The 19,165-nt window shown below is 35.8% G+C and overlaps 1 protein-coding gene across 2 annotated transcripts in view; it reads left to right on the forward strand.

Moving 5' to 3' along the window:
• The window catches only part of COL25A1 (collagen type XXV alpha 1 chain), a 455,910-nt gene that overhangs the window by 401,198 nt on the left and 35,547 nt on the right, over positions 1 to 19,165 (forward strand). Inside the window, exons 19-23 of one of the 2 annotated variants that reach the window (XM_039238752.1) lie at positions 5,811 to 5,873; positions 10,105 to 10,173; positions 11,178 to 11,222; positions 12,740 to 12,784; positions 13,869 to 13,946. In XM_039238752.1, the coding sequence (XP_039094683.1) occupies positions 5,811 to 5,873; positions 10,105 to 10,173; positions 11,178 to 11,222; positions 12,740 to 12,784; positions 13,869 to 13,946 (300 nt within the window). The remainder of the gene's footprint in view (positions 1 to 5,810; positions 5,874 to 10,104; positions 10,174 to 11,177; positions 11,223 to 12,739; positions 12,785 to 13,868; positions 13,947 to 19,165) is intronic. The other variant, XM_039238753.1, reaches the window with a different exon arrangement.

Below are 19,165 nucleotides of genomic sequence, written 5' to 3' on the forward strand. Positions count from 1 at the left end.
GTTCCTCTCCTGTCTTCTTCCATCTATTTCCCTGCTCCCTCCCTACTTTCTTCCATGATTCCTTCTCCTCCTCCTCTTTCTTCTTTTTACTTTTCCCTTTCCCTATATTTGGGCTCTTACTTTACAAGCAATGACATTTTAAGATCTGAAAGTTGGCTGCCTTCACTCTTTTGATTCCTTTTTATACAGGATCAGCAATACCAGTAGGAGAGGAACCCCATTTGACTTTGTAATCTTGTTCTCAACAGGAACAAAAGTAAAAACTTAAAATGCTATCTCACTTGAGATGGTGAGTGAATTGAGAGATGGAGGAGAATTAAAATATATGTGTGTGTGTGTGTGTGTGTGTGTAATGAGAGAAAATATATATATATATATATATGAAACCTGAGAGAACAAACTAAAGTGGCTCTGAAGTAATCTTTTTTGTTTTAATTTTTTTAATGTTTAATTTTGAGAAAGAGAAAGAGATGAGAAAGAGAAAGAGATGGGTAGGATCAGAGAGAGAGGGAGACACAGGATCTAAGCAGGCTCTAGTCTCTGAGCTGTCAGCACAGCCCGACGAAGGGCTCAGACTCACAGACTGCAAGATCATGACCTGAGCCAAAGTCAGTGGCTCAACCCGCTGAGCCACCTAGGCACCCTTGAAGTAATCTTGTTAACTCATCTTTATACTATTCATTGGTGCCCTGGTGTTCATGACAAACCAATGTTTATTTTTTAAAATATTTATTTACTTACTTTGAGAGAGAGAGAGAGAGTTGGGGGGGGGAGGGGTTGCACAGAGAGAGAGAAAGAATCCTAACCAGGCTCCATGCTGTGAGTGTAGAGCCCAATGCAGGGCTCGGTCCCAGGACCCTGAGATCATGACCTTAGCTGAAATCAAGAGTCAGTCGCTCAAAGGACTGAGCCACCCAGATTCCCCTAAACCAATGTTTAAAGATCTGCCTTTCCCCCATTTTTCTTAGATGTTTTGCAGTAACACATCATAAACTGAAAAGATTAACATTGTTTCATAAAGTATCATATTTAATTGTTTTCACTTCAATGGTGGAGCTATTTTACTTGTTGCATACCTGTGTAAATATATGTTTCTTTGATTATGATAGTCAGCATCTGCCCTTTTCAAAAAATCCTCTACTTTATGTTTTCATGTTATTTCTAAAATGCTCATAGAAATTATAATTTGGATTTACTAATTCAAGTAATTGCCTTATAAAAAAGCTTTTTAACTGTAAATTTAATTGCCTCTTCATTAAGAGTAATGTACAAGCTTAAGTGAACTATAGTTCCAATTTCCTTTATTACATCTCTCCTCCACCTTGTGTACTCAGACAAATATGTGTGAATAATTTCCAATTTAGCAATCTTATTTCCCATTGATTAAATAAGATCAGATATGTAAAAACAGCTCTCAGAACTATTATATAGTCCAACAAAAATAGTTATTTCTCCTGTTCGGTGCCTTGAAAACTTACATAGCTTCATTTCTGTATAGTTTGATTTTCTCCAAAAATTTTTTCCCAGAAGTGATCTGTGTTTGGATATTTCAGCTGCTTTTCCCTTCCTTTCCTTAACCCAGTGTCTTTCCCCTATCTTACAATTTTGACTATAGTAAAATAACCAATTGCTTTTTTTTTTTTTTTTTAATTTTTTGGTCACAGAACCATAGGTTGTCATGACCTTTCTCCTAGACATTTTAGGAGGTTACAACCTTTAATCAGTCCTTGTCAAAGAGACAAGATTTTTTTTTTTAAGGATTACATTTACTTCGAGAAATTCAGTATAAAAATGTCATTTTCTCCTTTTCCTTCCTTACAAGAAGAAAACTGATTCTTAGTAAACCTGTCACTTCTCTACCTTATATACATTTGCTTTTGCAATCCTAAAGTCTCTGGCAGATGGATATTGTCTCATAAAGTGATGATATATTCACATGAGAAACTTTAGGGTTACTTCTTGAAAGATGTTGGAGAGGTATTGAGTATAGCCCATACAGGTTATAAAGAAACAAGAAGTCACCTTGTGTATCACCAATTAGTTACTGAGATGTTGTAATACTACTACTAACAACAACAATAACAATGATAGCTAGCATTTTTGAGACTATAAGATAAAGGCAACAATAATAACTAACATCTGGAGACAGTACTAAATGCTTTGCTTACATTATCTATTAAATCTTTTCTAAACCATCCCTTAACAACACCAGAATCTTCCATCGTTGGGCACCTCAGGATTCCAATTTGCACAGCCAGGCATTAACTCAATTCTGTACCCATACCAACATTTCTCAAAAATTTTGGTCTCAAAACTTTACAAATTTAAAAACTAGATTGAAAGAATTTTCATCTATATAGGTTACATGTATTATATATTAAAACTGAGAAATTTAAAAAATGCACTGTGTTAAATAACATTTTTTAATGTAATATAACTGAATTTTCCAAAACAAAACAAAAAATTAGCAAGAAGAGTACATTGTTATACTTTTTTTTTAGGCAAATTTCTTTAATGTCTGGCTTAACAGAAGGTAGCTGGATTGTCATATCTGCTTATGCATTCAATCTGTTGCAATTTCTTTTAGTTGAAGTATATGAAGAAAAACAGCCTCACTAATTGGACAAAGGAAGATCATTTTTAATAGCCTTTTCATAAAATTGTGGATATTCTTCTTTGATACTACCCAACTATAACAGTGAAATTTTCCTACTCTGCATGCTAATATGGGTTAAGTGAAAAGGCACTTTGAGGGCCTCTGGTATAAGCTTAGGAAGTTAAGAAACAACCCAAGCAACTCAAGACCATGAGTAGACATATTTATGCATCATTTACTTCAACAATTGTCTTTCAAGCCTGAGACAGAAAAGAAACCAATGAGTATTTCTTCCCCATACTGCCAAGATATAGAGAGAATGGAAATAACATCTCCAAAGTGGCTGGAGCTCTGGAATTAAATAAATATAAAATTGTGATCTTAAAATTAATTATGCTATTTTTCCCCTTGAATACATTGAAATGAGAAATGATTACATCATTGTGATAGATGCTTTCTTAGAGTGAAATAAGGTAAAACTCAAAGGCTGAAAATTAGCCAATATTAGTAGTGCTAAAATTATTGTGACTGTCAAATGCATTGCTAATTTTATATCTTGAAATAAAAAATTTCCCCCTGAACATTGTGTTTAAAGAAACTTTCTATACTTTCCTCAAGAGAAATTAATATATATTGTATTTTTTAAGGAAAAAAATTGCTTTTGTCTGACCACTGACATCACTGAATTTATTTATTTGTGAATTTTGAAACTGCATGCTTCATCTTTTTATAAACTAAACACTAACCTGAATCAGAAATATGTTTTTCAATATTTACTCTTCTTTTCTTCTCTTTTATTAGTATGCTTTCTTGGTGCTTATAGTTTCTTTGCTAAATAGTAAGATCAGTTTATTTCTACTTGAAGATATGCAAGAGTCTTTTCTACCTATGAATTTTCAACCTATTAACTTGCATTATATTTTCACGACAGTAAATCATTACTAATGAAACACATTGACTTTACCACAACTTTTTTCTTGAGGGTGGACAGAGAATATTTCTGTATTTGTCTATAAAATTTTATTGGGAGAAATATGTTACTTGTAAATAAATGTATTCCATGTGATTTTTTTTCATTTAAAATAACAAGTTAAACTCTTTTTTAAGAAGTAGAATGGTCATCATTGATTTCTCTGAATATAGTTGATTTTCATTTTAGACTATTAAAAGATCATCCAAAATTACTTGTTTAGATTCTCCTTTCCATTTTGTGTAAGAGTGTGGGAATAGGTAGAACAGAGTTGCAGAAAATTTACAAACAGTAAACCTAAAGCATTATTTCCCCTCCACCTTTTTTTTTCTTAAACCAGTACCATCAGAACAATGGAACAGAGCCATTGAATTTTCTGCATTAAAACTTCTTTATAGATTTCAGGAAGTTAGACTCTTACATTTGAGCTCACATTGTTAAGAAGAAAATAAAACTTTGAATATTGAGGAAATGTGAACATTGGTCTCAGGTGTTTTCTGACACCAAACATATGGTATCTTTTCCAACACCAATTCTCCAACTGTCTGATCCTCTGACACCAGCGAGGTGTCCTACAATTCCATCCTATTGTGATACCGACTACTTAGGGTTAGCATCAGACTCCACAGGTTTTAAGGGCTCAGTCCCACAAGGCTCCTCGAGACTGCCCTCACTTTAAACCCCCAAACACAAGTACTAGGCCTCCTTGTTACCTGCACTTCTGACTTGGCTACAAATTCAAGGATATAACAACCAACCCACTTTTATCCTCACTTAAATTTAATAGTTTGCCACCATAGCTCACAGAACTTAGAAAAAGTGTGGTGCTCAACTACCACAGTCTATTATAGAAGATGCAAATGAAAAGGTACATAGGGTGAAGTCAAAAGTCTCAAGCACCAGAGCCTCTGTCCCCATGGAGTAGAGATGTACCATCCTGCCAGCACATTGATATGTTCACCAACTTGGAGGCTCTCCAATCGCCACTGTTTAAAGATTTTATAGAGGTTCCATTACATGGGCATGATTGATTAAACCATTGGCTATTGGTGATTGAATTCAATCTCAAGCCCCTCTGCCATCTCTGGAGGTAGTGAGAGGAAAAGAACTGAAAGTTTCAACCTTATCATAGCCCCCATCCTGAAACTATCTAAGAACCCACCAGTCACCTCATTAGCATAAACTCAGGTATGTTTGAAAGGAGTTTGTTATGAATAACAAAAGATACTCCTATTATGCTTTATCACTCAAGAAATTCCGGGTGTTAAGAGTTCTGTCCAAGGAACCAGGAACAAGACCAAATACATTTTTTATCATATCACAACTGGTTTCCTCCAGGTAGTGGGGAAGACATTATGAAGGTATAGCAAGGAGAAATATATTCCTTTCATGCTGAACATTCCTGAATCTCTTTCCTAGCCACATCTACTACATCAGTTATCTATTGCTACCTACCATATTACCTTCAAAACTGAAAACAAACAATTAACCTCACAGTTTTGGAAGAATAGGAATTTGAGCACAATTCAGATGGTTGTCTATGGCTCAGTATCTCCCATTAGGTTACAGTCAAGCTGTAAGCCAGGGCTGTGGTTTCTGAAGGCTCTACTGGGGTGGAACATCTGCTTCCAAGCTCACAAATGTGGTTGTCAGCAGAACTTGGTCCTCACCATGTGGACCTCTCATAGGGCTACTCACAGCATGGCAGCTTGATTTCCCAAAGCAGTGATCCAAGTGAGAGAGAACAAGATAGAAGCCATGGTCTTTTTATAACTTAGTCTCAGAAATGATATCCCTTTACTTCTGCCAGTATATTCTATTTGTTAGATATGAGTCAGTAAGTCCAGTTTACACTTCAGCAGAGGAATTACACAAGCGCATGAATATGTAGCAGGCGGGATCATTGAGGCTTATCTTCGAGGCCACCTACCACATCCACCCTAATATAATGGATCTTAATATGGTAAATGTTAAAAAATGCCAGACAACAGATGAGAAAGAAATTTTTAAAGATGTGTATCTGGTTTCTTTGTCACTTTTACTTTCTAAAGTTTCTCCAAAGCTTTGCTCAGAGTATTTTCACTGATCAAAACCAACGCTGATTAATTTTCTAGTCAATAGCTCGATCTCATCAGGAAAACCGTGTACAGTCAAAGGAGTAAAACCGCAGTAAAAGTCAATCAGTTTAACTTTACTTATTTACTGCCAAATGTATAACAATCTCATGTGCCCCATTTTTTAAAGGGAGAACCAGGTTTCATTGGTCCTCAAGGAGAACCAGGCTTACCTGGGTTACCAGGAACAAAGGTAAGTGGAGTTTTTTCCTTCCTTTATTTCTGAAATATTTTGTAATATATTTTTAGTCCATTATGTTGAAAGAAGTGTGAGGTGACTTTATTATCTAGGTGACCAGATATTTTTGCCTAATAGAGAACTAAAACAACCTATCATTTGTTACTAACACTTCTAATGGGAATGCCATATTTAATAGAGTAATAGAAAGTTAACTCCAGAAAGCTTTAGGTAAGACAGGATGATAGTGAAATATACTATTGTTGCTCCGGTTTTCCCCCAGGGATTCTTAAATTGAAATGATGCTATTTGCCTCTTGATCATGTGAAAAAGTGGGAGAATTCTGATGAGGAGAAATAGAACTCATTAACTTCTGCTTCTTATTGCCAATTTTAGGACATACTTGTAAATCAAGCATTATTACTATTCCCCTCTCACTGCCTAGATTTCAAAGACAAGTACTGATGTCATATAGATGCCTAAGTGCCTCATCTCAAAAGGATCTATCCTGAATAATGTCTACAGAAAAATTCTGTAATGAAAACCATTTCATGATCTTCCACTTGGCAACCCTAAAGAGGACCCTAAAAGCAAAATCTATATGCCACCATATAAAAAATTATGTTGCTGTGGATATAGTCAGACCCATAGTTCTCTTTTTATCTACCCAATAAGACATAAAAAGGTACAGCTCTGAGGATGGAACTTTACTCATGACAGACTCATGAATCAAAGGGGCAAAATTAGATCAAACTACATTCTTTTATTTTTAAACTATAGAAGTCTTTGTCTCAGTGTGTATTGCATTCACCAAAAATAAGCCAAGATGATTTCTAAGAGCTAGAGAAATATGTTCATGGTCTGTTTTGACAGAGGGGTCCTCATTTCCACTGATCAAGAGAAAATAACTCTAATCCTAGTAAATTGAAACTATGTGTGGCCCAAGGGGGACTGAAACTCAGTAGATTTTATGCAAAATTTCTGTTTTCTCAAGCAATTTCTTTTTCACATTATGAGCTTATTAACAAAATATGAGGAATGCCTGATTTAGCCTGAACAGATTCACACAAGCAATGCACTTTCTGGAATAAAGAGACAGAAAACAAGAGAATAATGAAGATTCAGTATTCACATGAGAATTATTGTATTTATTCAGGCTTGCAACCTCAGAGCCAGGTAAAGAAAGAAGGCAGACTCATAGATCAGCAAAAAGAAATAGAAAACTTGGCCACTGACAGAGAGAACCAAGCATGAAGTAGATCTTTAAATATTTGTGGCATTTTATTTGCCCCCCCAAAAAAAAGAAAGAAAGGGGGGGAAAAAGGAAATTTGAAGAAACAGATAGTAGGTAGTTGAGTTCATCCCTAAATATCTTTTCTTCATTTCACTGATTTAAAACGTTTTTGTAATTTTGGGACACTTGGCTGACTTAGTAGAGCATGAGACTCTTGATCTCAGAGTTGTAAGTTCAAGCTCCATGTTGAGTATAGAGATTACTTAAAAACAAAATCTTTAAACTACTCTGTAGCTTAAAAAAAACTCTTCTGATGTAAACCCATAAAACCAACATTAATTACTGTTCATGAAATACCCAGTCTTATTTTACAGACCAGATACTTTTATAATAGATACTACTCAGAAATCCCCATAAAAGTAAAGAATGTACTATACTTCTTTTGTATTTCCACATGAAGGAATGTGGGTAGGAAATTTGTTTTATTAACAATATTAACAATTTTTAGTTGAATTGCTTATCTAACATGAATGTGGTATCATAATGGAAAAATCATGTTTATTTACAAATCTCTTTCAGCTGAACAGTGGCCTTTTTTCCAGTTATGTAAGCAAGTCTAGATTTATATCACTAAATTCAGATTTTAAAAAAAATTAAATAAATAAATAAAAAATAAAAAATAAACTAACCCTGCATATTTAACCCCCAACACAGTGAAGAGAGATCATAAGGAAGGAAGATGTATGATGGTATCTAAAAATCTGTTTTATGTACTGCTATGTCCTCAGTGTCTATATCAGTCTAAAGAAATGGTGAATAACTCAGAATACTTGAATAAAATGTTTATGTATTAATTCAACACATTTTTTTGCCAGACATTTTTCTAATATTTGAGAATGAAGAGTAAATGCAACAAAAACAGTTTCTACTCTCCTAAAACTTACATTCCACTATGTGTGAGACAGGGATGGAAAGAGAAAGAAGTAAACACACAAATAGTATAATTCCATAGAGTGATAAGCAGCAGATTAAGGGCATTGTGACAAAATGTTATTCTAGATAAAGATATATAGGCTCCACTCCTGTAGTATACTATACATAAATGATTTTCTCAGGCTTGTGCTTGTCTTTAAAATAAGCTCGTAGTTACTATTTCAGAATTCTGTGAAATAGTAAAAGAAAGACCAAATATGGTACATTATTTAAAAATTAAAATTTCATATACCAACAAAGGCCCTTCCATCTCTAATCCCTGGAAAATCCCTTCCGGAACAACTTTTCCATCCAGATAAGTCCCTTGCCTTCCTCCCAGCCTCTCTGTGTTCACACTCTTCTCAGTTCATGCTGCAGAACTACTGAGTCTTCTTTAATCTTTGCCCTAATCTATCCCACCTCCCCTGCAAACCCCCAAAATCTTCCCAGAGTTGGGATGAGATAAAGATCTTGAAATTTAGAGCCCAACATTACCCATGACCAATCCAATGCTATTCAATTCTCTTTTCTAAGATGAATCAGTTTCGTCAATGAGGAGGGTGCCTTTCCCACCCATAAACATGCCATCACCAGTCTGAATTCCAGACCTGTTTGATTATTGAAATTCTACCCATCATACAGGAAGCCGACACTCTGTACTCTGTGCTCATGAATGTAAAACGACACGGTCTTCCTGGAGAGCAATTTGGCAAGCTTTTCAAATGTTCATACTTTTTGACCCAGCAATTCCCCAACTAGGAATTTAACCTAAGAAAATGACCAGATATATGCCACAAATTTACACACACAAACATATATGTAAAAAATGAAGATCGAATAGTTTTATTTTTTAATATTTTAAAAAATTATTTATTTAAATTCAAGTTAGTTGACATACCACGTAGTAATGGTTTTAAGAGTAGAACCCTGAAATTTACATATAACACTCCATCCATGCTCATCCCAGCAAGTTCTCTCCTTAATGCCCATCACCCATTTAGCCCATCCCCCAACCCACTTCCCCTCCAGCTAACTGAGGATTGCTGCTGGAATACAATCTGTTTTAAATCATAGCTCTCCCACTTTAAGAGCTTTGCAACTTTCACCAAGGTTCTTAACCTGTCTGAGCTTCAGCTTCCTCATCTATAGATTATGGGAACTAATACCTTTCTTATTTGTCCCAGGGATTAAAAAAGAGAGTGCATGTGAAGTGTTTTATGCAGTTGCTGCATTTATCAACAATAATTATAAAATGCACCCTAACCATCTTTAGAACACGAATGAATTCTTACCTCCAGGGATCCAGTCTACACCATTCAAAACCCTATGGGATTTCCTCTTCTCTCATGTATAGCCTTATATCATTATTTAATTCTTAAGTATTTTGTTTATGTGGATCTTGTCTAACTAGATAATTAGCTCCTGGAGGGTAGTGATCATGTTCATACTGCATAGAGCTATGAATGTAGTAAAAGGCTGTAACACCTATGTATCTTGCACCATTCTAAGCACTCTGCATTTATAAGTTGTAAGATCAGTACAATAGTTGTCTTCACATTTCAGAAAAAAACCAAGGCTTTCAGAACTTAACTGATTTGTTCCCAAACACAGAACTGGTAAATAACAAAACCAGGATTAAGACCCAGGACATCAGAGTATAATACCTGGCACTCAACCACTTTGTCATCTTCTTCTCAGCAGATCTAAAAAAGTGGCTACAGAAAGAAAACTGTGTCCATGTCCGTGTTGAGATACAATGATGGCCCTTATCAATTCCTTTTAAAGATCTATTTACCTACATAGGTATCAGGCAGGCATTGCCAAGCCATTTCTTTGTCTATAAAACAGGAATGATACTACAAACATTGAATAATTGTTTTGATTATTAAATGAGATAATCCATGTTGAGATTGCAGGATACATAGTAAATAATGGTAACTCTGTGCTTTCCTTGATTTTATTCAATTCACTTACTAATCTGCAGGGACTAGCCTGGGGGTAAAGGAAATTGCCATTTACTTGTTTTGTATTTTGTGACAGGGCGAACGTGGGGAGGCGGGGCCTCCTGGAAGAGGGGAGCGAGGGGAGCCTGGAGCCCCTGGACCAAAGGTCAGTTATTCTTGCATTGGAACTTAGCTTTCTTTAGTTTGGAAATGTGTCCTACTTCCTTCGTTTTTTGAATGTTTTATTTAATTTTGAGAGAGAGGGAACAAGTGAGGAAGGGGCAGAAAGAGAAGGGCACAGAGGATCCAAAGAAGGCTGTGTGCTGACAGCAGCAAGCCAAATGTGGGGCTCCAACTCACAAACTGTGAGATCATAACCTGGGCCCAAGTTGGACACTCAACCAACTGAGCCACCCAGGTGCCCCCTACTTACTTTAGAACATGAAACTCAAATACAGTTCCTCAAGAGATACTAAAACAGCAAAAATCACAATATATTGAAATGCACACTGGTTCTCCTCAAAAGGAATTTTATAATTCAACTTTTCCAGTTTTCTCTGTTCTATTCAGTGAACAAATTTAGTAACACATCCAAATGTAAAAAGGGAGGTGCTGTCGTATTAACATGTTATCACTCAATGTGTATTAAAGCTTACTGAGAAAAATGTTGATATATGCTGTGTTAGTTTCTGTGGTAACTTGAAGGTGTGTAACACCCTGAAAATATCAGATCTAAGGATTTATTTGGCTGTTTAGTCTTTATTCCTCTACACTTGCTACAAACTAATATGGCAACACTTTATTCTAATAACCCATCCTAGAGACACAGGAAATGATTTACTCTTTGATGAAAAAGAAATGTGTGCCAACACTGTTGAAACTAATGAGGATTATTCACAGAGCACTTCCTATCCACTGATGGGTGGGCTGTCTTCAGAATTATAATGGAATGAAGGTGGTGGAGACACCAAGGAATGAACTGGTGATATGGTGATAACTGCTTATGCTTAGTTGTTACAGCAGTCAACATGATATAGAGCCATATACTGAGGCAGTTAAAATAAAGTGTTTCCATTTTTCTTCCTTATTCTAAGTCACTGCTAATTTCTTTTTTCTGTTCTTATCTCTTCTGTCATTTTTCTTTTCCATCTTCATATTCTCCTATAATAGGGGAAACAAGGTGAATCAGGAACTAGAGGCCCAAAGGGGTCAAAGGTCAGTAACCAAGTAACCATTTAATGTCACAGGAGGCCTTCAAGAGTTGTAGCTTTTGCCTCTTCCGCAGAGAATCACGTTTTAAACTCTCTGACAGTGGGATTGCATTATTTCCATCCTAATATCTCAAAACAATTGGTTTGTTTCATCTTGCTCATTTTGTGTGTTCTTGTGCTTCAGACTATTCTTTAAGAGAAGCTGTATTTCCTATTACATAAGATTAGCTTCTTTGGAATAAAAATGCTTTATTTAATTTACATTATGTAGGGGATAATCTTATTTTTTATTTCCTAACTGTCTTTATGGTAAACGTTCAAATGTTCAAATTGTACTTTGCTTTAAGTTAGTTGACTCCCTCCATGGCATTAAAATTTCACCACCAATTGAAATACTTTCCTTTTTCATGCTTTATATAATATCTGCAATAATCTATATATTCAACAGAACCATGTTAAGATGTTATCAGCTAATAACATGAAAAAGTGGGTGAAAAATGAGGAAACAGAGACCAGAAGTTATTAATTCTCTATTCATAGCAAATTTAATTCTTATGGTCAGTGTTATCAGTATAATGTGAGTGGAGAAAAGATTAAAATCTCTTTTCCTGCTTACCTTCATTGGTCCCTATCAATTTTATGAAATATGTAGAAAGGCACATTAAAATGCTTTGAATTCTACTTAGGAAAAGGACTCTGCCAATTTAAGGCTGTCTTAAAAAACTTTCAAATCAACGTACGTTCAAATCTCTTCTCCAAAGTTTCTGTTTAGACTTTTAAGAATTTTCAGTGCTCTCAGAGTGATGTATGTGTGGTTTGATGCGTGGACTATTCCTAGTTTCTCTCAAGGTTGGGTAATAGCACCATGAATGGAACTTGAGAAATTTTTCATATTACATTGGAAAAACAAAGCTGCCTTTGCCCCACCCCTGACCTTCAGCCCTGCCAACCTGCTCGAGCCAGCTGCTGTCCACTTCAGCACCTTCTGAGTGTTAAAAGGCCTATGCCTCTGGAGAAACTTTTCCTTAGATCTTCATTATTATCTAAAAGAGGCCTCACTGGTGACCTTTCCCTTCTAAACTCCTCCAGAATGAGCTCTCTGTTCCTTCCCAGTTCAGATTATCTAGATTTTTACAGCTCAGTTGATTGGCTCTTTTTTCCCTTTGCCCCAAATAAAAACAAGAACATGGCTCAATCTGGGAGGTAAAAGCTTCTTTGAGTATCATAGAAACCACTTGTTTTGCTTTTGAAGATCCCTAGTAAGAGAGTTACTGTATATATTTTTGTTCCAAGATACTCTGTCATCTGAAAGGGGAATTTTAATTTGCTTATGGTGCATCTTAATGGAGCATTTGCTGTGTCAGGGGTTATTGTTCTTCTAGTTGTTATTTCCACTTCAGAAGTTCATATCGAGAGTGCTGCTGCATGGTATTAAATACATCCTTAGATATGAGATATTTCTGGGCTGTTGGTCCCACTAGTAATTCAGCTTTTTTTTTTTTTTCTTTTTACTGGGGAAAGGGTGATCGTGGAGAGAAAGGGGACTCTGGAGCCCTGGGACCAAGGGTGAGTACATCTCTCATCTAGGCTTTTGGCCCCCTATAAGCCCAGATTTGACTCATGTGTCCACGTGGCTTTTCACAAGGCACCAGGAATAACAATACCCAATAATAGCACTGGAGGTACACTCTGATTACTTCTGCTGCTGCTTCTTTTTTTCTTCTTTTTTTCTTTTAGTCACCTGGATCAATGAGTGTAGAGATTTTAACACATAAAATAAGCTCCACAAGAAGAAGTTCTAAAGAACTCTTGCCACTTTCTCTCTGCTAAGTGAGCAAGAGCAAGCCCATAACCATCCAGTTAATACAATTTTCCATTTTTCAATTATAAAAAAAGCACTACCCCATATTTCCAAAGCCTTTTTTAAAGACAGGCAGGGAATTAGGACATGACTAATAGAAATTCAGTGGCAGAGCTAATAAGTAGGGTAGATGCCTTATATTGGTTCCCTATTTGGTTAAATTTTAATGGAATTCTATTCCTATTGAGAAAGACAAGCATTTCCTGTCAGAACAGTGTTCCATCTTCTTAAAGAATAAGGAAACAATCTATCAGATGTAGATGACTAGAAAGAGATTAGGAGTTGTGTTAATAAATACTGTGTTAAAGCCAACAAAATGCTGCAAGTCAAATTAGATTAGCCTACATTTTATAATTTGCAGAAAACAGTCTCAGATATTGAATCCTTTCTCTTCTTTTAAAATCAGATTTCATGTCTTTAATCCACCATCTATAGGAAGTTAAAAATGCTTGCCTCCAAACCATGAGAGACTCTTGAATGCTGAGAACAAACTGAGGACTCATGGGTATGGGGGGTGAGGGAGGAGATGGGCATGGAGGAGGGCACTTGTGGGGATGAGCACTGGGTGTTATATGGAAACCAACTTGACTAAACTATTTGTAAAAAATAATGTTTCCCTCCTTTGAAATAAAGACAAAATTTGAACATGATTATTCTAAAGTGCAGTTGGGCCATGCAAGGAATTGATGCTCAGAGAGGGCTATATGTTGCTATTTCTGTTTTTGTCACAATCCCTTGTACAACCTAGCCCAACTTCCATGATTTTCCCTTGGTTGGTTTTCTTCATAGGGTCCACCTGGTCAAAAGGGAGATCAAGGAGCCACTGAGATCATAGACTACAATGGCAACCTCCACGAAGCCTTGCAGGCAAGTGACTGCCCCCTACCCTGGCACAGGGACACTGATGAGCACCCATGTAATGTATGTAAATATCAGCTTCCACCCCCACCCCGGCATCCCAGAGGGCTCTACTGCTCAAAGCACACCTTCTTCCTGATCTCCTGAGCCCATCTCCTTCTCCCTGTCCCAGTGTATCCTCTTTATTTCTCAGCATTTTTCAATCTTTCCTTTTTTTCCCTTCTGCCTTCAGATATGTTTTAGTGCTATCTGGTTTAAACCTTCATTCATTTTGCCAGTCTTTGTCTCCTTTGCTTTAAAAGCAAGTGTAGCAAAGCAATTAAGAGACTTGTAGCTCTGGAGTCAGAGCTGCCTAGCTGCAAATCTCTTGCTTACTAAGTTCATGACCTAGAAACAAGTTATTTAACTTCTCTGTGCCTCAGTTTTCTTGTCTGTAAAAAGAGGATAGTAGTAATACCTGCCCTTAAGGGTTGTTATGAGAAGTAAATGGCTAAATACCTACTATACACTTAGAAGTGCCTGGCACATAATAAGTCTTCTAAATAGGTATCTCTTACTGCTGCTACCATTCATAATATAATGTGTTATTACCATAGAAAAATACCTATAGAGTAAGAATCCATAGACTATGTGGCTTATTTCTATTACCTTTGCTTCCTATTCACCTTTTTCATGCTTAGACTTTGGCATTCTAGCCTATATCAACATTTTGTTGAAACCTCTCTTAGAAAGGCCAACAGTGACCTCTAGATCAATCTCACTGTACTCATCACCCTTGATTTTCTGTGATGCTTATGCTAAACCATCTTCCTTTTGAAACTCTTTCTTTCTGGTTTTTTTAATCCTCTAATTTCTTCTAGGTTTCTTCTTAATATTTCCGGTTTCTCTGCCATACTTAATTTTTGGTATCCTCAAGTCTCTGATCTTTTCTTGGTTCAGGCACTTCCTTTGTGTTCTTCTGTGTTGTGTCTTCCAAATCTTTCACCCTCCACATCTGATTTGCATGTGCCTTCAGGTGTCTCAGAATACTTCCACTATAGATGAACCATTGCCTTCTCATCTCCCACCAACATACACAATTATATTGATTACTTTTCCCACCCATCAAATGATTCCCCTCAACTAATTAATTTCTGTTAGTGAGACTATAATTCTTTAACTTTCTTGAGATAGAACCTTTAGAATCATTTTAAAATATTCTTAGTGCTTCATCCATTAAATCTCAACAGAGGCTGCTATTTCCTTTTTCAAAGTGTCTCCTGAGGTTGCTTTATTCTCTCCATTCCTGACTTGGTCCACATCCTGTTTGTTCCAGAGCTAACACTGCAACAGCCCCTTGACCAACTCTTCTAGTCCCAGCCCTTTCTAACCCATCCTGCGTATCACTCTAAGCTAATTTTCCCAAACCATTATTATTTTGAAGGCTCTGATCTGCTCAGAAACCTAAATGACCACCTTGCCTACTCTATCGAGTCCAAACTTCTCCGTTTGACTTCCAAAGCTCTATAATTCTGATCTATAATAGAGAATTTCCTATTCTCCACAACACAGATACTCCCTGAGAGTGGCCATGTTTATCATATCCACAAAAATTGCCCTCTTTTTGCCTGGTTCATCCCATTCTTCTTCCCTTTCTTTCATCCATCTAAATCCCATCTAACAACATACTGCTGCCACCCAGATGATTCTTCCTTTCACAACATCAGCAGTCAGGACCCATTAGCCTAATCTTTAATTTTTCTCAAATCACATAATTTATTTTAGTCTCACCTCTTACCAGATTGTAAGTTTCTTGGTGACAGAAGTATATCTCATGCTTATTTTATATCCTCCTATGTACCTGGCACAGGTCTAGGCATATAAATATTGGATAAATGGTTACTGATTGATAAGTGAGTACACTTAGCCTATATGTACAATCCATTTCTTAGCTTGGACGCCAAATTAGTTGTATTAAATATTTGCCATTTTTAACTTGATTGACTTTTTCCCCCCATCTTTATGATTTCACTGTCTAATTATAGTAGATCTACATTTCTATGGGTCCTTTCTACAACTACCATTTTTAACTAGTAAAGCATTTATTAAGTAGTTTTTGCAGAATCTGTTTTCAGTGCAGCTTCTTTTTCTTTTCATTCTTTTTCTTCTGGTAAAATGCAAAGAAAAGCATGCTTACTGCTTGAAGAAATGCTGCTTGGTCAGTATGTGCAGTAAATAGCTTGAAATAGTGTTCCTCAGTACACCTGGATTAGATATAAGCAGTAGCATTTGGCTATTGTCAACTTCTAGAACCAGATTTCTAAATTGTTAATTTTCTCCACAAATTGATAACTGCATGTGGAAAGAGAGAGAAAGAGAATAAGAAGTTTTGGTATACCTACTACGTAGGTAGTAGCTTTTACTTATAAAGTAAAAGCATATGTAGCTTTTAATTATAAAGTAAGCTTTCAAAGCTTTTACTTATAAAATAAAGGGACATAGTTTATAACTTAATCTATTGGCAATTAAATTTCTCTTAAACTGCTTTCGGTGTTACCATAATTCTTCCTATCACCTTCAAAAGGTATACATTCTCGTAGCTTCCAAGAAATGCTCTAATATTATAGGCTATGACCATTTCTGGAAAAACTGAGTCTTTTAAAGTATCTTTTGCATGAACAGAGTTAGGCCTGAAGCAAGCTACTCTCAGCCTAAAACCAAAAATCTGTTTTGATTTCCCCTCTGCTATTAACTAGCTGAGTCATTTTTGGGAAATCAGTGAGTGTGTCTATACTTCATTGATCTTAGTTGTAAAGATATTTCAAAATAGATTCTTTCTAAGAGCCTATAAAATCTAGTATTATGGTCAAGGTCATTTTTTAGGAGCTCCTGAACATCCTTTATAAATATACCTAAATGCACTGTACTTTTAAAACATTGACACCCACATCTTGATATGACAGGATATATGAGCTCAGTTTCTTTTTCTGCCTCAAGTTCTATATGACAGGAAACCAGTCAGCATCCATTATAGTCAATTAGTTCGTGTTTATATCTCAGCCTAAATAAAGATTTATTGTTTTTATAAGGTTGTTAGGGCAACTTCGTGTTATGCTTGTAAATAGTTTATAGTTATTTTTTGGAAACTATTTGTTTCCCTAATCTCGTGGAACAAGGGCCCCGAACAAAATCAACTAAGCTAAGCAACCATTAGACTGAGAAGGAGGTAGTAGACGTTTTTTCTTCTAATTCTGTAACCAGTGATGGATATTCACCATCTTGTCCATTTCATTTTATTATCTCCTCCTCTAAAAAAAATCCAAAAAATACAGAATAATTAGGTAAATAAATGTATATTACAATTATAAAAATGCCACATTAAAATATACAATTTCATCATTGCCTTTATTGAAAATTGTTATTTACGGAAACATTGCCGTATGCCACTTACTTTGATTTTTAAGTTTCCACAATTAGCAGTAAATCCTCTCCATTTCTGAACTAAAGTTTTTAAAAATGTTCAACACCATCTAAATTAAACCTATTCTCTAATAAATCATGGTGATTTTCAGCTTGCATCATTATGAGACATGAAAGAAAATAAACTTTAATTCTGAAGAGATTCATGTAAGCATTTCAGGGAATAAATCACAAAATAGCTTGCTAGACTTCTACCAATTTACAGTTGCTTCAGCTCATGCCTCCCATTTCACATCGTGCCTCACTAGAGAACAACGTGTCTTTCTTCGTCACTACCAAAAATTCTGGTTTTCCAATCATTCATGGAGTTCAGGAGAGAACCCTGCTGTGTTCCCATAGGTGTAATGTGGAGGAACCAGCCACAAGAAATTTAGTGTGAGCCAACAACTTTAGGATGTCCCTGTGTGCCCGCATGTGGGTGCTTCAGGGTGGTGGTAAAAGCTATGTTGTTGAGAAGTTAGCTTAGTTTGTCATTTGTTTTTTTATTATTAGCTGGATGAAACCTGCCCTGTGTAACTGTTAGGTCTCACAAAATATAGTTATTTGACAAAATCACGTAAACTCCATCTGTTGAATAGTTCAGTTACCATCAATAATATGCCTTTATTATGTAACTCATTATAAAACACATTGTTTTCCTTACATTTAAAACAAAAAAGGCAAAATAGTTTTGTGTCCAGGTGGAAAATGAATTCAAATATGGTACATTTGGAAAACCTCAGAGAGTTGAAATTGTAAACACCCTTCCCTTTCTAAACTTTTAGGATTCTTTTAGGATTTTTTATAGTTAAAAATATATGATTGGAGAACAATGATAAAGAAATTATTTCTACTCTATAATACTCTAATAGCCTTTTTAAAAATGACTTGCCTACTTACAGGAGCAAAGAAGTAGCTTTCTCATAGCAATAAATCTGACTCTGATTCTAGGTGAATCCCTTGATGGAAAGTAAGTGGTACCTTATGTTACACAGATATGATAGTATAAAAACTAGGCCTTGGTATTTTTTTTAAACTTGCCCCTAGTACGTGATCGCTATGCCTTTTGTCTTAGAAGCACTGGTGGTTTCTTTCCTACTGTGTTTTCCATGAAGCTGTAATGACAGTGACTGATTTTATCATAGTATACAAACCATTTGTACATGGTTTGCATAAATATATTGTTTTCTAAGGAATGATGAGTCCATGTCACTAAAGACCCAAGTATTCAAAATAAGATCTGTAATACTGGGATTATTTTTTACAACAACAATAATAAACAACAGTACCAATGGCAACCTGAGTCAGAAATGGGACTGGAGGAGTGGAAAACAAAGGGATGGTGTCAAATCAATATTCACAAGTTTACATGTAACTGGATAACGTGTTTCTTTGAGCAGAGTTCCTGATGGAAAATGTGCTCCCTCTATAACCAGATCACGGGGTGATTGGCTCTACAGAAGTCTTTGCACAGGACTTAGACTAGAAAACATGAGTGCAGAAACAGTTCATGGATTAAGGGTCAGATGTAGTGGAGATTCATTATTTAACAGAATAAATTTTATTATAGTACTTTACACTAAGAAACTAGATGAATTCCATGTCACCTCTTATCTTTACTTACACATACAATTGGACATTTCCACTTTCTCTAATTTAAGTGCTCTAGAATGGAACTCAGTTCACAATTATGCCGACAAACCTCTACTGTACACCATTTAACTACATACACTTTTTTAATCAGGTGAATTAAAACTTTGACATTTTCTTTGTTCTTTACACATAGATTT

Source organism: Hyaena hyaena, unplaced genomic scaffold, assembly GCF_003009895.1.
Source record: "Hyaena hyaena isolate Hyena2069 unplaced genomic scaffold, ASM300989v1 scaffold_146, whole genome shotgun sequence".
In the NCBI taxonomy this organism is placed as follows: Eukaryota; Metazoa; Chordata; class Mammalia; order Carnivora; family Hyaenidae; genus Hyaena; species Hyaena hyaena.